We start from the raw sequence: 16355 nt of genomic DNA, 5'->3' as shown, positions 1-16355 counted from the left end.
TTTCTAATTTTTATTTTTTTTCTTTTATCAAATATTTAATATATAAATAATGAATAAAAGAATTGAATTAATTTAAGAAGAATAAATTTAAAAAAATTTTAAAAAAATATTAAAAAAAATAATGTGTGGAGATTGAGAAGTTGTGTAACATTGCTTCAAAATAATTCTCGTGAGGGAACCAACTACTGTAAGATACTAACTCCAACTAGGGCTGAGCAACTGGGTACCGGGTCGGGTATAACCCAGATTTCAAATCTGGGCCGAAATCCGGCCCGGATATACCCGGGTTATGACCTGGTCTGGAACCCGGATTGATCCGGGTTTTTACAACCCAGAAATCCGGGTTCTGGCCTCTACCCGGATTGATCGGACTCTCTCACCTCTCTCCCCGTTCTCACTCTTTCGCACCACACCCAGAAACCCAACCACCATGACCACCTCCTCCGCTTCCTCATAGCCCATCTTAAACCGCCCTTCAATCTCACCCACCTCCTCCAATTCCTCAAGTCCAAGCTCCACCGCCACCCCGGATTGATCGGACTCTCTCACCCCTCTCCCTGTTCTTACTCTTTTGCACCACACGCAAAAACCCAACCACCATGACCACCTCCTCCGCTTCCTCATGGCCCATCTTAAACCGCCCTTCAATCCCACCCACCTCCTCCAATTCCTCAAGTCCAAGCTCCACCGCCACCCTGGATTGATCGGACTTCTCACCCCTCTCCCCGTTCTCACTCTTTCGCACCACACCCAGAAACCCAACCACCATGACCACCTCCTCCACTTCCTCATGGCCCGTCTTAAACCGCCCTTCAATCCCACCCACCTCCTCCAATTCCTCAAGTCCAAGCTCCACCGCCACCCTGCTTTCACTCACTACGACTTCCACGTCTTCAACTGGGCCTCCACCGTCGACTCGTTCCGTCACGACCACTCTACGTTCGAATGGATGGCCCGCACTCTCGCTATCACCGACCGCTTCGACGACCTTAGATCCCTACTCCGGTTCATGGCTTCTAACCCCTGCCCCTGCTCTGACGGTATCTTCTCGTGCCCTCGAATCGAACCCATCTTTAGATTTTCAATCAATGCTTATTCTAGAGTTGGAAAATTAAATGATGCTGCGGTTGCCTTTGAATGTATGAAAAAAATGATTGACGGGAGGCCTAATGTGGATGACGGCGACGACTAGATAAGGCTGGGGTTTCAGGAAGTTGAGAGAGAGAGAGAGAGAGAGAGAGAGAGAGTCAGATGGGGGGGAATCGGGATGTTGCATATAACCCAGTGCCAAAACGGCGTCGTTTTGGTACCCGGCCCGGGTTCCAGACCGGGCCAAAAAAAAATCCAGCCCGGTTGCCCAGCCCTAACTCCAACTCTAGGTATGATCTTTAATGCTAGCAACAATAGATTGCGAAAATAAAATCCACCAAATAAAAAATTGAAATATTTTGAAAGTAAGTTGAAATGAGATAAAAATTTAATAAAATATTATTTTTATTTTAAAATTTTTAAAAAAATTTAAATTATTTATTATACTTTATTTAAAAATTTAGAAAGAAGGTAATAATTAGTTAAAATGAATTGATAATTCTTTATCGAGACAAATGCTTAATGCATCCCACTATCAATTCGTGAGGCATATGCTTCAACATTAAGAGTTTAAAACCGAGATTCAGATCCACGAAAAGGAATAAACAAAGCACAACTTGCACGTGAAGTTCGTACAGAAGTACGGTTTTGAATCGCGTGCTTTATAAATAATAAGAGCAAGTACCCGCGCATGAATGGCATGAAAGTCTACCCATTCACCATGAATCGCTCAAGTAGAGCTCCATGAACAGGTGACCCAAAGATTCATCAGCTACTTTTTCTTACAGCTACCGTTCAACGTCATATCTTCGATCTACCTCCGCATTGTTATCAAAGCTATATATATTGCCTCGGCGCCCTTGACCACCATTAACGTCCATCTCTCTCTCTCTCTCTCTCCAAATACCGCATGGAGATGGAGGCCTCATGGGAACAAAGTGTCACGGCTTCTATCAACACCGTTTACCTCCTGTTTTCTGCGTACCTCGTCTTTGTGATGCAGCTTGGCTTTGCCATGCTCTGTGCAGGCTCAGTCCGAGCCAAGAACACCATGAACATAATGCTTACGAACGTAGTTGACGCGGTTGTTGGTAGCATCTCTTATTATCTCTTTGGCTTTGCTTTTGCCTTTGGTGACGGTTCCGGTGCCAACCCTTTCATTGGTACGAACTTCTTTGCTCTGTTCAGCATTCCCAATAGCTCTTACGACTACAGCTTCTTTCTTTATCAATGGGCTTTCGCCATAGCCGCCGCAGGTATTACGAGTGGCTCCATAGCAGAAAGAACCCAGTTCACTGCTTACCTTATTTTCTCCTTTTTCCTCACTGGATTTGTGTACCCAATCGTCGCTCACTGGGTTTGGTCATCCAGTGGCTGGCTCAGTCCTAGTTCCAGTTCGTTGCTATTTGGTTCAGGTGCAATTGACTTTGCTGGGAGTGGTGTCGTGCATTTAGTTGGTGGGATTGCAGGGCTCTGGGGCTGTTTCATCGAAGGTCCGAGGTTCGGCCGCTTCGATGCGTCCGGTAAGCCAGTAGAAATGCGAGGCCACAACGCAACTCTGGTTGTTCTAGGGACATTTTTGTTGTGGTTTGGGTGGTACGGATTCAACCCCGGCTCGTTTGATAAGATTCTTGTCGCCTATCCAACAACAACGGACCAAGGTAATTGGACTGCTGTGGGAAGAACTGCAGTCACAACTACTTTAGCCGGATCAACTGCCGGAATCGTGACCCTTTTTGGCCGGCGATTACTCGTCGGTCATTGGGATGCATTGGATGTTTGCAATGGGGTGCTAGGTGGGTTTGTTGCAATCACATCGGGTTGCTCGGTTGTTGAGCCATGGGCCGCAATTGTGTGTGGATTTTTTGCTGCATGGGTTTTGATTGGGCTCAATATCTTGGCCCTAAAACTGAGATTTGATGACCCATTAGAGGCAGCCCAGTTGCACAGAGGTTGTGGTGCTTGGGGTTTGATATTCACTGGATTGTTTGCTAAAGAAGAATTTGTGATTCAAACCTAGGATTCAGGGGAGTCAGGGGTGGTGAGATCCTATGGTGTCTTGATGGGTGGAGGGTGGGGTTTGCTTGGAGCCCAAGTGGTCGAGGTTTTGGCAATTGTGATCTGGGTTAGTTTGACAATGGGGCTTCTTTTCTTTGCCCTACACAAGCTTGGGGTTTTGAGAATCTCCGTGGATGAGGAAATTGCAGGCCTTGATATCTCTAGGCATGGAGGTCATGCCTATTCTAACTACGAAGAAAACCAACTTTTGTTTTACGCAGATTATGTGCGTATGCAAAGTGACCGGTCCTGACCCAATCTCATGATTCATCTGCTTGATATTTAACTCCTTATTCAATTGTCATTAGGTTTTTAATTTGGCAATGGCTCCGCAATTGGTTTCATTTTGATTGTAATTCTTGGTGTTGCTGCATCATTACATTCTTGTAAGGTTGGGATCAGATTCAAATACTCTTTGGGGAAGTATATGCGGTTTTCCTACATCGAATTAGCATTCCTCAACTGGATCCAAATTGTATCGAAGTCTCTATTTAGACTAAAACCACCAAATCCCCAGTATTTCTAGTACGTCCAGTTTCTAGCCTTGTAACTCATCCACACGTATAAAACTAACTTCCTCTTACCTTATTTTCCAAGTATTATCATTATTTGGCTGTTTGATTTTTTATTTTTATTTATTTTTTAATTTTTGTTTTAAAATTCCCAACATACTCCTGTAAAATTACGAAATTGTCTACCAATTTATTTGAACAAATAGTTTAGATCTCAATTATCAAGATTATGAAACGAATCAAATACTTTAAAATAAATAATCAAACTTGTAAGACACAACGATTGGTTACGAAGGGAAACTCTTTAAAGAACTCTTTAAAGGTAAAACCCTACGGGGCAGCCAAACTCAGGAAAGTCAATCTTATTATTTGAAGAACAATTACACGCAATAATCAATTATAAAACTTTTACAATTCGACTTTCTTACTTGTCTAGACAAACGACCCGTTTGTCTTCTACCGCAATAGCAGTTAGAACCTTTGGTGATCTTCAAATGTTGACTTCCCTTCTGGAACTCAAGAGGCTAAAATCCAATCGATATTCCTTCACACTCAAAGTATGATTACATTCAAGAAGATATGAAAAATCTCATGAAAATTCTCAAGTGAATTTTCTCTCATAAATGCTCAGAATATCTTCTCTAAAATTCATAGCTCAAAGTCCTTGAAAAAGATGTAAAACCGAATTCTTTTAAATAGAAAGTCTGGAAAGAGTTCTAGTCACAGTAGGACTCTGCTGACGGTTAGCAACAGTCGAAAATGTGTTCCGACGGACTGCTAACATTTCGGGATAACATCTTCTATTATTGACTAAACTCTGTTCAGTTTTCTTCTGGATAAATACCAATCTTCTAAAACTCGATTTTAACCTCAAAGACTTATCTAAACAACACCTAAGACTTCTAGATAGATTCAACATTGTTTAAATACAAATCAATACTTATTTTACATTCATCCAACTTTAATCAAATAATGATAAGATAAACCTTATCATTTAGTCATCTAATTCTAACCAATTTTTACCTTTACAATCTTCCCCTTTGGCGGATTGGTGACAAAACTAACTTGATGAATGTCTTGCATATACAATCTTCCCTTTGGCAGATCGGTCACGAAACCAACTTGATGAATGTAGTGTGTACCTAAGACAAAAACGACCAGCAGACCAAGATCTCGTAAAAAATATCTTAATACAGTAATGATAAGAAATGACATAGAACATTCATTGGCACTAGTTTCAATAATAATTAAAGGTTAAGATGTAATGTAAATCTATAAAAAGAAAGTGTTCTAGTCACCATCAATAATCATGTTCAATACTTAGTTTTCTCCCTCAATATTATGCTGCTCCCCCTAAAGTATATGGTTCTCCATTTTTTTATTTTTAGCAAATTTATTAAATTCCCACTTACTCGACTCTCTGTAAATTTTACAATATCAAGATATTCCAATTTGCTCTTCCAATACTCTCCCTTTTTGTCACTAATTTGACAAGATACAAAATAGAGTAAATATCATTTATGTGTGCCAAGATAAAGACACTAAGAAAGGACATGATGAACAACTCTCATGTGTCTCAATTTTTCATAGATTAAATGCACATGATGTACGAGTATGAATGTATGTTAAACAATGAGCAAAAGATTGAGACAATTTGGTTGAGAAAAAAAAAACACTTGGTAGACATACTATGAAAACCGAATGACAAAGATTAAGAACTCACTCAAAAGTCGCCCTCAATACATGTATAGAGTAGATATAACAAAAAATAACTCATTTACGGGCAACTCAGCTCAACAAAACAGCCCAATGCTTCTTAAAATCAAAACCATCCACACATACTTCATCTATCCATATGCCGAACATGAAACTGGAAAAAGAAAAAAAATCAGTCCACACAGACTTCATCTATCCATATGCCAAACATAAAACTGGAATTGGAAAAAAAAAAACAATGAATTCGAGTATACTTACCTTGATGATGGAAAATAAAGAGAGGAAAATAAAGAGAAGAAAATGAAAGGGACATCATGAAATGGGTCTTGAATGAAGGAGCCAAGAGACCGTAAAAATGGGTATAGAGAAGTACTTAGTTAAGGGGGCTGGGAGCAAATAAAAGATGCAAGAGATGGATTTTAAGTCTTTAACGCTTGACTCTTCAGTGCACGTGCTAGATCAAAAAGTCTCACTAGGACTTATACACTTTGTTTTAAAAAAAAAAACACAATACCATCTAGGGGTGCTACCCGCACCATACGGTGCGGGGTAGCCCCCTCCCCGCACCCCGCCCCGCACCATGCGGGGGTGGGGTTTTCCTCCCCGCCACCCGCCCTCGCATCCCCGGGGCGGGGTACCCCGCCCCGCTAGGCGGGGTGCGGGGCGGATACCCAATCCGCCCCGCTTTATTTTCACTTCAAATATTAACTATATTTTATTATTTTAAAAAATTATTTCTAGATCTAAAAGTGATAAAAAATATATGTTTAGATCTAAATTGTAAATTTAAATTTTGTAAATATGACTATAATTTAAAAATTATGTCATTTTTAAATTTACTAATGCATATTTTGTGTAAGTTGTAGTGTAGTAATTTTTAAACTATATAGTTTTTAAATTTGCTAATGCATAATTTGTGAACAAGTCTAACAAATTATAATATATATTTATATATACACAATTTGTAAAATATAAATATATATTTATATATATAAACATATATTTATGTTTTTGTAAATATAAATATTTATGTTTATATATATATAATATATATATATATAGGTGAGGGCGGGGCGGGGGAAATGCGGGGCGGGGTTGGGCTCTCCCCGCCCCCCGCCCCCGCTAGGGGGACTAGATGCTGGGCGGGGGCCCCCGCCCCGACCCATGCAGGGCGGTGTTGGCCGCCCCGTCGTGCAGGGGCGGGGCGAACGGGGGCGGGGTAGCGGGGTGCGGGGCCCCGTTGCCCACCCCTAATACCATCTTGACCAAAAAAAAAATAACAAAAAAATTTATATTTCTATTTTTGTATTTATTTTATATAAACCCAAAAAAAAAAATAAAGATTAGAAAAAAAATAACAAAAAAAATTGAAATTTAAAAAAAAAAAATAGGACAAGTAACATGCATAGATGCATCCTAATTCAAACATAGTGTAACTCACAAAACAAATTCAATAGAGTACACCCTCTTATTTGCAACAATCACTATGGATGTTTACTTCTTATAAGATCATCAATGTCAAAGTTCATGTGAGTGTGTGAGTGAGTATACTTATAACATAACTTTTTTATGAACTCCTTTCTTCAATATATTTTTTTGATACCTTTATTCATGAAAGATTGCTTCTTATAGATGCTCAGAAGAGTTTGTTATTTCACCTTAAAAGTCTAACTTTTTGCTAGGGCCTAGATACATGAGCATCTCCTCTAAACATTAGTTTGTACACTCTTTTTTTGTATTTACGTTTGTTGCTCATCCTTTTCCATAATAATTAGAGCAACGATTTTTTCTATAAAAACTTAAGGTGGTAGATCCGTGTAGGGTGTTTATCTTTTTCCGCAATGAATTAACACCAACTTTTTTTATATGGATCAACTCTTTGTATTTGGCAAGAGGAGAGCCCTTTATTGATATACTAGGTTCAACTAGTATTAGTTAATTCAAGGCATGAACTCCCTTTTTGATGAGCATATCATTAAATGATGTGAACATTAATTATAAAATACATATATATAAGTTTCTCACTGTACATTGAAAATGAACTTTGCCAAGATAATCCATAGGGTTAATATGCACAAAGTGAATCGCACAAAATAGAGAGATGTATAGGTTCAAGAATTTATTAAGTGATAACACAAGTGCTCAAATTTTGACATATCAAACATGTACTTTCCTTAAAGAAAAGTTTTGAACCAAATCAGAATTTTTTTTTATATATTATATTTTTCTTATTTAAAAATGAAAAACAAAAATATAAAAGCAAAACAGAAAAATAAAATGCATGCCATAGACTAATGCAATAATATAAAGAATGCAAGAACATGCAAGTAGTCCTATAAATTAATGTGACATGGCATCTTCTTTGACCATCCATTTTAGTTTAAATTTTGGTCTATTTCTTTTATCATCACTTTGTATGATCTTTTCTTTATTTTGAAAGAAAAAATCTGCTAGTTCACTAATTTTGATACTTAAAAAATTGATTTGTTGACTTATATCATAAACTTGATTTTCTAGACTATTTCCTTTTCTTTTTAGATTTCTTTCACATCCATTTTTCTTTACTTTATTCAAGTTAAAGCAATTTGACCTTATATGACCAACAACACCACAATAATAACAAGTAGGAATAAATCTACCATGCAGATTTTTTGAATAAACTAGCTTAGGTTCAGCGTAATTTTGAAAACTCTTACCTTGACTTCCTTTAACAAAAACAATATCTTTGGAAGTTGTGGTAGCGGATGATGAGACCATTTTTTCTTTCTCTCCTTTGAAGTCGTGTACCTTAGGCCAGTTCTATCACTACTCATCTTTTGAACACTCAACAACTCTTCTAACTTTTGTGTTGCTGTTTTTTCTTGAATCTTTTCCAATTCATTTTCTAATGCAATCTTTTGATCCCTTAATCTTACTATTTTAATATCAGAAATTTTGAATGCCTCAGACAAGTTATCTTTCTCTCTTTATATCAGGGAATTTCTTGTACGGCTTCTTGTTGAGTTTCTTTAATTTGATCACTTCTTCACACATCATTGTAAGCTTCTTGTAAACTCAACTCATGATCATCCACAATTAGAGCAATCTCTGAATCACTATTGTTATCATCACTTTCAGATTTTGTTAGCTCAATATCAGAAAAATCATTAACAACAGTAGAAAAAGCCACAAAAGTATTGTCATAATCAGATGATGAACTTGAAGTTTCAGATTCTGAACTATCACTAAGTGTGACATTCAATACTTTTCCTTTACTTTTCTTGAAATTTGGACATTCAATTCTTATATGACCATAACCAGAACATTCATGACACTTTACTTTATCAGATTTTTCTTTATTCCATTTTTCAAAATAATTTTTCTTTGCAGAAAATTCTTTACCTCTTTTTTCTTTCCACTATACTTTTTATTAAACATGAGTTTTCTAAATTTTCTTACTATGAGATCTATATCCTCATTGTTAAGATTTTCTTCATCAAAAAAATCATCTTGATTTTCTTCTATAGTTTTTAAGGCAATAGACTTACATTTTCTTGCTTGAGAAAGCGAAGATTCATAGGTTTGTAAAGAACCTACCAGTTCTTCTACCCTTATTGCATCAAGATCTTTACTTTCTTCAATGACAGTAATTTTGGGTCGAAATCTTTCAGGTAAAGACCTTAGAATCTTCCTCACGATCCTTGAATCCTCCACCTTCTCGCCGAGATTAAATCTGAAATTCACAATATCATTCAGTTTAGCATAAAAATTATTAAAATTTTCGTCTTTCAACATTTTAATCTCTTCAAATTTTGAGGTTAGCATTTACAATTTCAAATTTTTTTACTATTCTTGTGCCTTCATGTGTAATTTTCAAAATATCCCAAACTTATTTAGCAATCTTACACATGGAGATTCTTTAAAATTCTTCGAAGGATACCGCCATGAAAATAGCGTTAAGTCCTTTGCTATTCAAATTGCAATTATTGATTTTATCTTTTGTCTAAGCATTTATGGATGTCTCGGATTTAATCCATCCTCATTCAACCGAATGCCATACACGTTCATCTAAAGACTTGAGAAAAACCTTTATACGAACTTTACAATAAGCATAGTTTTCCCCATTGAAGTATAGTGGAACGTATAATGATGTCGACATGATCTATAAGGACACAGATCACACTCGAATGAGTGAATCACGCTCTGATATCAATTGAAATTCCAAACGCACCCTTGTAAAACTATGAAATTGTCTACTAATTTTTTTGAACAAATATGTTAGATCACAATTATCAAAATTATGAAACGAATCAAGTATTTAAAATAAATAATCAAACTTGTAAGACACAACGATTGGTTACGAAGAGAAACTCTTTAAAAAACTCTTTAAAGGTAAAACCCTACGGGGCAGCTAAATTTAGGAAAGTCAATCTTATTATTTGAAGAAAAATTACAAGCAATAATCAATTACAAAACCTTTGCAATTCGACTATCTTACTTGCCTACACAAATGACCCGTTTGTTTTTTACCACAGTAGCAGTCAGAACTTCTGGCGATTTTCAAATGTTAACTTCCCTTCTGGAACTCCAGAGGTTGAAATCCAATCGATATTCCTTCACACTCAAAGCATGATCACACTCAAGAAGATATAAAAAACCCCATGAAAATTCTTAAGTGAATTTTCTCTCATAAATGTTCAGAATATCTTCTCTGAAATTCGTGGCTCAAAGTCATTGAAAAGATACAAAACAAAATCCCTTTAAATAGAAAGTCTGGAAGAATTCTAGTCACTGTAATTAAGACTTTGCAGACGGTTAGCAACAGTCACGAAAACGTATTCCGACGGAATGCTAACATTTCGTGATAACATTTTCTGTTATTGACTAAACTCTGTTCAGCTTTCTTATGGATAAATACCAATATTCCAGAACTCAATTTTAACCTCAAAGACTTATCTAAACAACACCTAAAACTTCTAGATAGACTCAACATTGTTTAGATACAAATCAATAATTATTTTACATTCATCTAATATTAATCAAATAATGATAAGATAAACCTTATTATTTAGTCATCTAATTATAGTCAATTTTTACCCTTATATGTTTAGTAGCAAGGCACTAAAACAGTATAGTTTAACTCCATTGGGCAGTGAAACGTCCAAATATCAAGCACTTTAGGAACCCAAGACTTGAGTAGGAATTAAGATGGCAGGCTTCTTAGCCTATCCATTCTACCGGGAGTCATTGAAGTAGAATGCACAACCAGTCAACACCGCATATCCGAACGACCAAGCTACCCCACCCCGAGTAATACAGCTAACATTCAACGTCCTAGCATCTACATACAACTACGAAAAGTTGTATCTTCCCTCTCCTTCCACCACCAACCATTTCCCCTCCCCAAAACCCCTCTCTCTCTCTCTCTCTCTCTCTCTCTCTCTCTCTCAAGGTACAGCATGGAGGTCTCGTCATGGGAAGAAAGTGTCACGGCTTCAATCAACACCATTTACCTCCTGTTTTCGGCGTATCTCGTCTTCGTAATGCAACTTGGCTTTGCCATGCTCTGTGCTGGCTCAGTCCGAGCCAAGAACGCCATGAACATAATGCTCACCAACGTTGTCGATGCCGTTGTTGGTAGCATCTCTTACTACCTCTTCGGTTTCGCTTTTGCCTTTGGTGAAGGCTCCAATTCCAATCCTTTCATCGGTACGAGCTTCTTTGCGCTGTTCAGCATACCCAACGACACATACGACTACAGCTTCTTTCTTTACCAATGGGCTTTCGCCATAGCCGTCGCAGGTATTACCAGTGGCTCAATAGCAGAAAGAACTCAGTTCACTGCCTACCTAATCTTCTCCTTTTTCCTCACTGGGTTCGTTTACCCAATCGTTGCTCATTGGGTTTGGTCTTCGAGTGGTTGGCTTAGCGCCAGTTCCAGTGCGTTGCTATTTGGGTCCGGTGCTATCGACTTTGCTGGGAGCGGTGTCGTGCATTTAGTTGGTGGGATTGCTGGGCTTTGGGGCTCCTTCATTGAAGGTCCGAGAGTAGGCCGGTTCGATGCATTTGGCAGGCCCGTACAAATGCGAGGCCATAATGCAACCCTAGTTGTACTGGGAACATTTCTGCTGTGGTTTGGGTGGTTTGGGTTCAATCCCGGTTCTTTCGATAAGATTCTTGTGGCTTATCCCAATACAACAGACCAAGGAAATTGGACTGGAGTGGGCCGGACTGCAGTCACCACTACGTTAGCGGGGTCAACCGCAGGAATCGTAACCCTATTCGGCCGACGATTGCTAATCGGCCATTGGGATGCATTGGATGTTTGTAATGGGGTGCTCGGTGGATTTGTTGCAATCACATCAGGCTGCTCAGTTGTTGAGCCATGGGCTGCTATCGTGTGTGGGTTCTTTGCTGCATGGGTCTTGATTGGGCTCAATATTCTGGCCCTAAAACTGCAGTTTGACGACCCGTTAGAGGCAACCCAGTTGCACGGTGGATGTGGTGCTTGGGGTGTGATATTTACCGGCTTGTTTGCTAAAGAAGAATTTGTAGTCCAAGCCTACAATTCCGGTGAGTCCGGCGTGGAGAGGCCCTATGGTGTCTTGATGGGTGGAGGATGGGGCTTGCTTGGAGCCCAAGTGGTTGAGGTTTTGGTGATTGTGGCCTGGGTTAGTTTGACAATGGGGCCTCTTTTCTATGCCTTACACAAGCTTAGGGTTTTGAGAATCTCTACAGAAGAGGAAGTTGCAGGCCTTGATATCTCTAGCCATGGAGGCTATGCCTATGCTCACCAAGAAGAAAACCAACCTCGCTTTTACGCAGATTACGTACGGATCCAAAATGATCAGTCCTGACCCAAATGGCATGATTCATCTGTGCTGCATATACATGTGTCTATTCCATTCTCATATATTCTAGTGATTTGGCATGTGGTCCATGAATTATTATTTATTTTTAATTTATTGTACAAAATCATCTCAGCAAATAAGGGATAGTCCACGAGTTCAAATTCTATTGTTTAATCAGAAATTTGTTTTGAAAGAGAAGTACATAGGAAAATCATACAATATTATGAAACTAGCAAATATAAGGTACATTCAATTTTGTGCTTACTATAATATTGGAGAAATTGGAACTGAATTTATAGATCAATATCTCCAACTAGAAACCTATAAAAACTACGGACAGGCGAAAGAAACTTCTAGATTTCAGTATTTTGGTCCCAAAACAAATACAACCCAGCTTATCATATATACAGTTCACAAAGCCTATGCATTGCATCCCACCTAAGATGAGGATCATAGTGAACAAGCACATTATCAGGAATTACAAGGGGCAATTTATCTATGTACATGAACAGCCTCTTATTATTCTCTCTCAATATGGATGGTAAGTCAACAACATCACACTTATCTGTATAGATCCAAAGGTCACCGGACATTACTCTTTTGAGGCTGTCTCGACAAAAGGGGCATGACTTCGATCGTCCATGCCTAGAGAAAACAGTAAGGAATTGCAATATTAGAATTTAGATCCCAATTATTATTAGGAAAGATAGAAAGTAAGTCATGACTCATGAGTCTAATATAATACGCATTAATCAATAGAAATTTAAAGACCGGGTAAGGATTTGCCAAATTTCAAAGTATGTAACTTTCCATGTAAATCTCATCCATGGGACCAAAGAGATAGCTTACCAACTTAGTGGTGGAGAAATGGCCATATCCAATGAGGGTAAGACCCCATGTTTGAGGACTCAGAAAATGGTCCTCCCCAGCCCAGTTTTTCAAGAAAGAAGAATGAAAGGCTACAAACTTCAATTGTCATATTTTCTTTCCTGCTTACGTCATTTATATTTATAATACAGAATGAGTTCAGAGAAGGAAAGATGGCTTACCAATTCCTGTAACAATTTAAACACAAAGAATGGCTGCAATTGGGCAACACGACCTTGCTGTTCACCTCCATGCAAATACTACACTCCTCTTCTCTTTCTATGTCAATTTCAGAGAGTTTCCCCCTTTCCAACTCATCATTTCTTCTGAATCTAAGAGTACATGCCTCTCTCTGTTTCCGATCCTCCAAATCTGTGATGCCTCTTTGAAGTTGCAACAAAGAAGGAAATATCACCGCTGTTGACAGAAAGCCATCCTCATAAGGTCTTTTTTTTTTTGTGCTGAGGAGAGGGGGGGAGGGGGGGAGAGAGAGAGAGAGAGAGATAGAAAGAGAGAGAGAGCTGAACAGCCTTTCCACCAGAAAGAATTAGTCACATCAATGCACAAAATTTAAGTATTTTTTTCACCTGTGAATTCTTTTTGACAAGTAAAAAACAACAGAGAGATTTCGAGAAGGTGAAACTCACCATAAAATTGTCTGATGCTTGCTTTCCTTTCATAAACAGACATAGTGGTCTTGCCATCTGCATCGGTCTGCACCAATCCATCACATTGCCACAACCAACAAGGAATCATAGTCATATTATAGAATTACTACATCGTTGAAGGGAATGGGGCGCAAAGTAACACAGATAAGTACAAGGACAGCTGAAAAAGAACCAAAAAGGCGGAGGGAGAGAGAGTATGTACACATAACTATGAAAGCAGAAACTAACAGAAACGAGAAGGATAAACAGAGAAATATACCATATATATAAGAATTCTAAGCAACCCAAGTGCACCGGCAAGGTGACAATCAGTCCATTGAACAAGGCAAAGAAAGAGGTGAGCCAGTGGACTATAGGACAGCCTCATCTGAACCCGTGCTCCATCATTCTCCCTTGGAAAATCTAAAGCCCTGGAATAACATGAGGCAAAGAAGGCAGCACAGCACACAATTAACATATATCCAGCAAAGATCATCTGAGATTATATAAGCTCAACGTCAACTGAACAAGTAGAACTTGTTAAAGACCATAATGCAGACTAAAAACAAGCTAACAATGCAGAAAGAATTTTTCATTCATCATGTAGCGACCACAAGCCTTACAATGCATTGATGATCTAGTATCTCAACATCACCGCCATCATAAGAGTTCCAATTCTTCAAATCATAACCCAGTAGAATTTTTATGCAAGCAGCTAAGTTCTAAAGCAGTCAATTGGCAGAAAAACAGATAGGCATTGAGTTGATGACTATTAACTAGAGTTGGCAACAAGGATCCTTCTGCACCACTTGGCCCTATCTAGGCCGCATCTCAATGTACCTCTCTAGTAACCATGTTTTTTCTCCTAGGACTGTCGACATTCCGAATACAATTTTGAATCCTAGATAAGCTAGGTTATTTAGAGCCTTTTATTTAATATGGAATGTATAAAAGACTATTTGAATAGCATGGTAGACACACTTTTACGATATGTAATATTTGCAACTCACGGTTCCGCTTAACCACTACATTATTTCTATGGTAAATGACAAACCAACCTCAAAACACATGTAACATAACTGGGCAGACAGAATATTATTCTGCATATACCATAAAGAATACTAAATACGACTCAACAAAGCTTCATCATAATCGAGTTTGCTGTCAATCGAACTGAATCATCCTTTATCCAGTCTGAAAAAATAAAATTGGTGAAATTTTTCTTTCTCATTCATTGTTATTTTGAAAACTAAATAAGAACAAAAAAGTACAGATTCATGCCATCGTGCTTTCAAAAAGTTACACCCAAAGCAGCAAGCTTTAGCTTCTTTAAAAAAGTTCCATGTCACATCATACATAATTGAGGAAGATAATTGAGCACAATGAGCAGCCTAGTCTTGCAATTTTCGAAGTCCAAAAAGTGAAGCTAAAAAGCAAAAAAGAAAAAAAAAAAAAGAGAAAATTATCATCATCGATGGCATATGCAGATAAGTTTACTTTAATTGCGCGCGTCTATAGGCATTAGAGAGTGGGCCCACAAAGGTCCACCTGAAAGAACGGGTTCCTCACGATTAGAACAAGTCAACAAACAGATGAGATTCTTTATCAGGTCCCATTTCTATCTCAAAACAAGAAAACTCTACGATTTGCTTTCGCATACCAAGAAGGCCAGAATCTGAATTTCCAATACTCGATCATTGCTATTTACTTTTGAAAATCCCACCATGTATACAAACAGCACAAGAGCAAAAGTAGCCCTTTCAATTCACAGAGGTAACAAAAGAAAATAGCAATTAATGGGAATCTGAAAATTCTTATCTCAAATAGAAAGAGAGAGATTACAGAGTATTTGCGTGCTGAATATCGGCTTCCAGCGCTTTCAGAGAATCCTTGAACGAAGACTTTCCCATGGGCGGGTATTTTCCCGGAAAATAAAGCCCATCCAAGAAAGAGAAAACCAGAGAGAACAAAACAATGAACAAGAAGAAAGAGAGAGAGAGAATGGAATCGTCGTTGTTTCGTTGCCCCTCGTTGAAACCACCACGTAATAAGACAATACCCTCCACTCCAGTGTCTCCACCCACTACACTCCGTTCTAAGTTTTCCGTCACCTCCAGCCCTCCTTATAGGCCCAAAAAACAAAAAATGCAAAATGGCAATTATATCCTTCTCCAATGTCTTAAATTATTATTTTTTTAAATATACAATTGTTTCCTATAATTAAATAATGCAGAATTTTCTTTTCTTAATATATATTCCGAAAATCTTATCCATAATCTGTGAATATCTCAAAACATCTCACATCTCTCTGATTGATCCAAATCATCTCAAAACTAATAAATAATTATTAAAAAAGAGGAAATATTTAAAAAGGAGAAATATTGTTTATCTCAAATGAGTGTCTCAAATTTTTTTATTTAATGATTAAAAAAATACTTTTAAATAATATTATGATTTTATTATTTTTTTAAAAAATATTTATAATGATTAAAAAATACATAAAATATAATATTGTTCGAGACACTTTTTCAAGTAAATTATTCGGTACCTGACTCTTAAAAAGTTGGTAATGTTCATTTTAATGTTGAATTTTCAAAATAACCAACGGCTTGAATTGGAAGTAGTACTATATATAT

General features: G+C 37.8%; 2 protein-coding genes and 1 pseudogene across 4 annotated transcripts; 2 read left to right on the top strand and 1 right to left on the bottom strand.

The window, feature by feature from the left end:
• The first annotated feature begins 1806 nt into the window (after positions 1-1806).
• Positions 1807-3746, top strand: LOC122292783 (annotated as a pseudogene).
• A 6865-nt stretch (positions 3747-10611) lies between these two features.
• Positions 10612-12369, top strand: LOC122292784 (ammonium transporter 1 member 3-like). The gene has a single exon (XM_043101292.1). The coding sequence runs from the start codon at positions 10814-10816 to the stop codon at positions 12209-12211; it is 1398 nt and encodes a 465-aa protein (XP_042957226.1). The 5' UTR covers positions 10612-10813; the 3' UTR covers positions 12212-12369.
• Positions 12370-12404: 35 nt separating this feature from the next.
• Positions 12405-15828, bottom strand: LOC122292786 (E3 ubiquitin-protein ligase AIRP2). Of its 3 annotated transcripts, none has more exons than XM_043101294.1 (5): positions 15562-15828; positions 14000-14150; positions 13720-13786; positions 13255-13489; positions 12405-12850 (listed from the first exon to the last, which is right to left on the bottom strand). In XM_043101294.1, exons 1-5 carry the CDS (start codon positions 15627-15629, stop codon positions 12604-12606), a joined length of 768 nt encoding a protein of 255 aa, XP_042957228.1. In that variant the 5' UTR covers positions 15630-15828; the 3' UTR covers positions 12405-12603. The 3 variants fall into 3 exon arrangements, with proteins under 3 accessions (XP_042957228.1, XP_042957230.1, XP_042957229.1); XM_043101296.1 differs by lacking the exon at positions 15562-15828 and adding an exon at positions 14830-15531; XM_043101295.1 differs by lacking the exon at positions 15562-15828 and adding an exon at positions 14343-14790.
• Between the last annotated feature and the right edge of the window lie 527 nt (positions 15829-16355).

The sequence above is a fragment of the Carya illinoinensis genome, chromosome 13 (genome assembly GCF_018687715.1).
Source record: "Carya illinoinensis cultivar Pawnee chromosome 13, C.illinoinensisPawnee_v1, whole genome shotgun sequence".
Classification (NCBI taxonomy): domain Eukaryota; kingdom Viridiplantae; phylum Streptophyta; class Magnoliopsida; order Fagales; family Juglandaceae; genus Carya; species Carya illinoinensis.
This window is presented reverse-complemented; position numbering and strand designations above follow the sequence as displayed.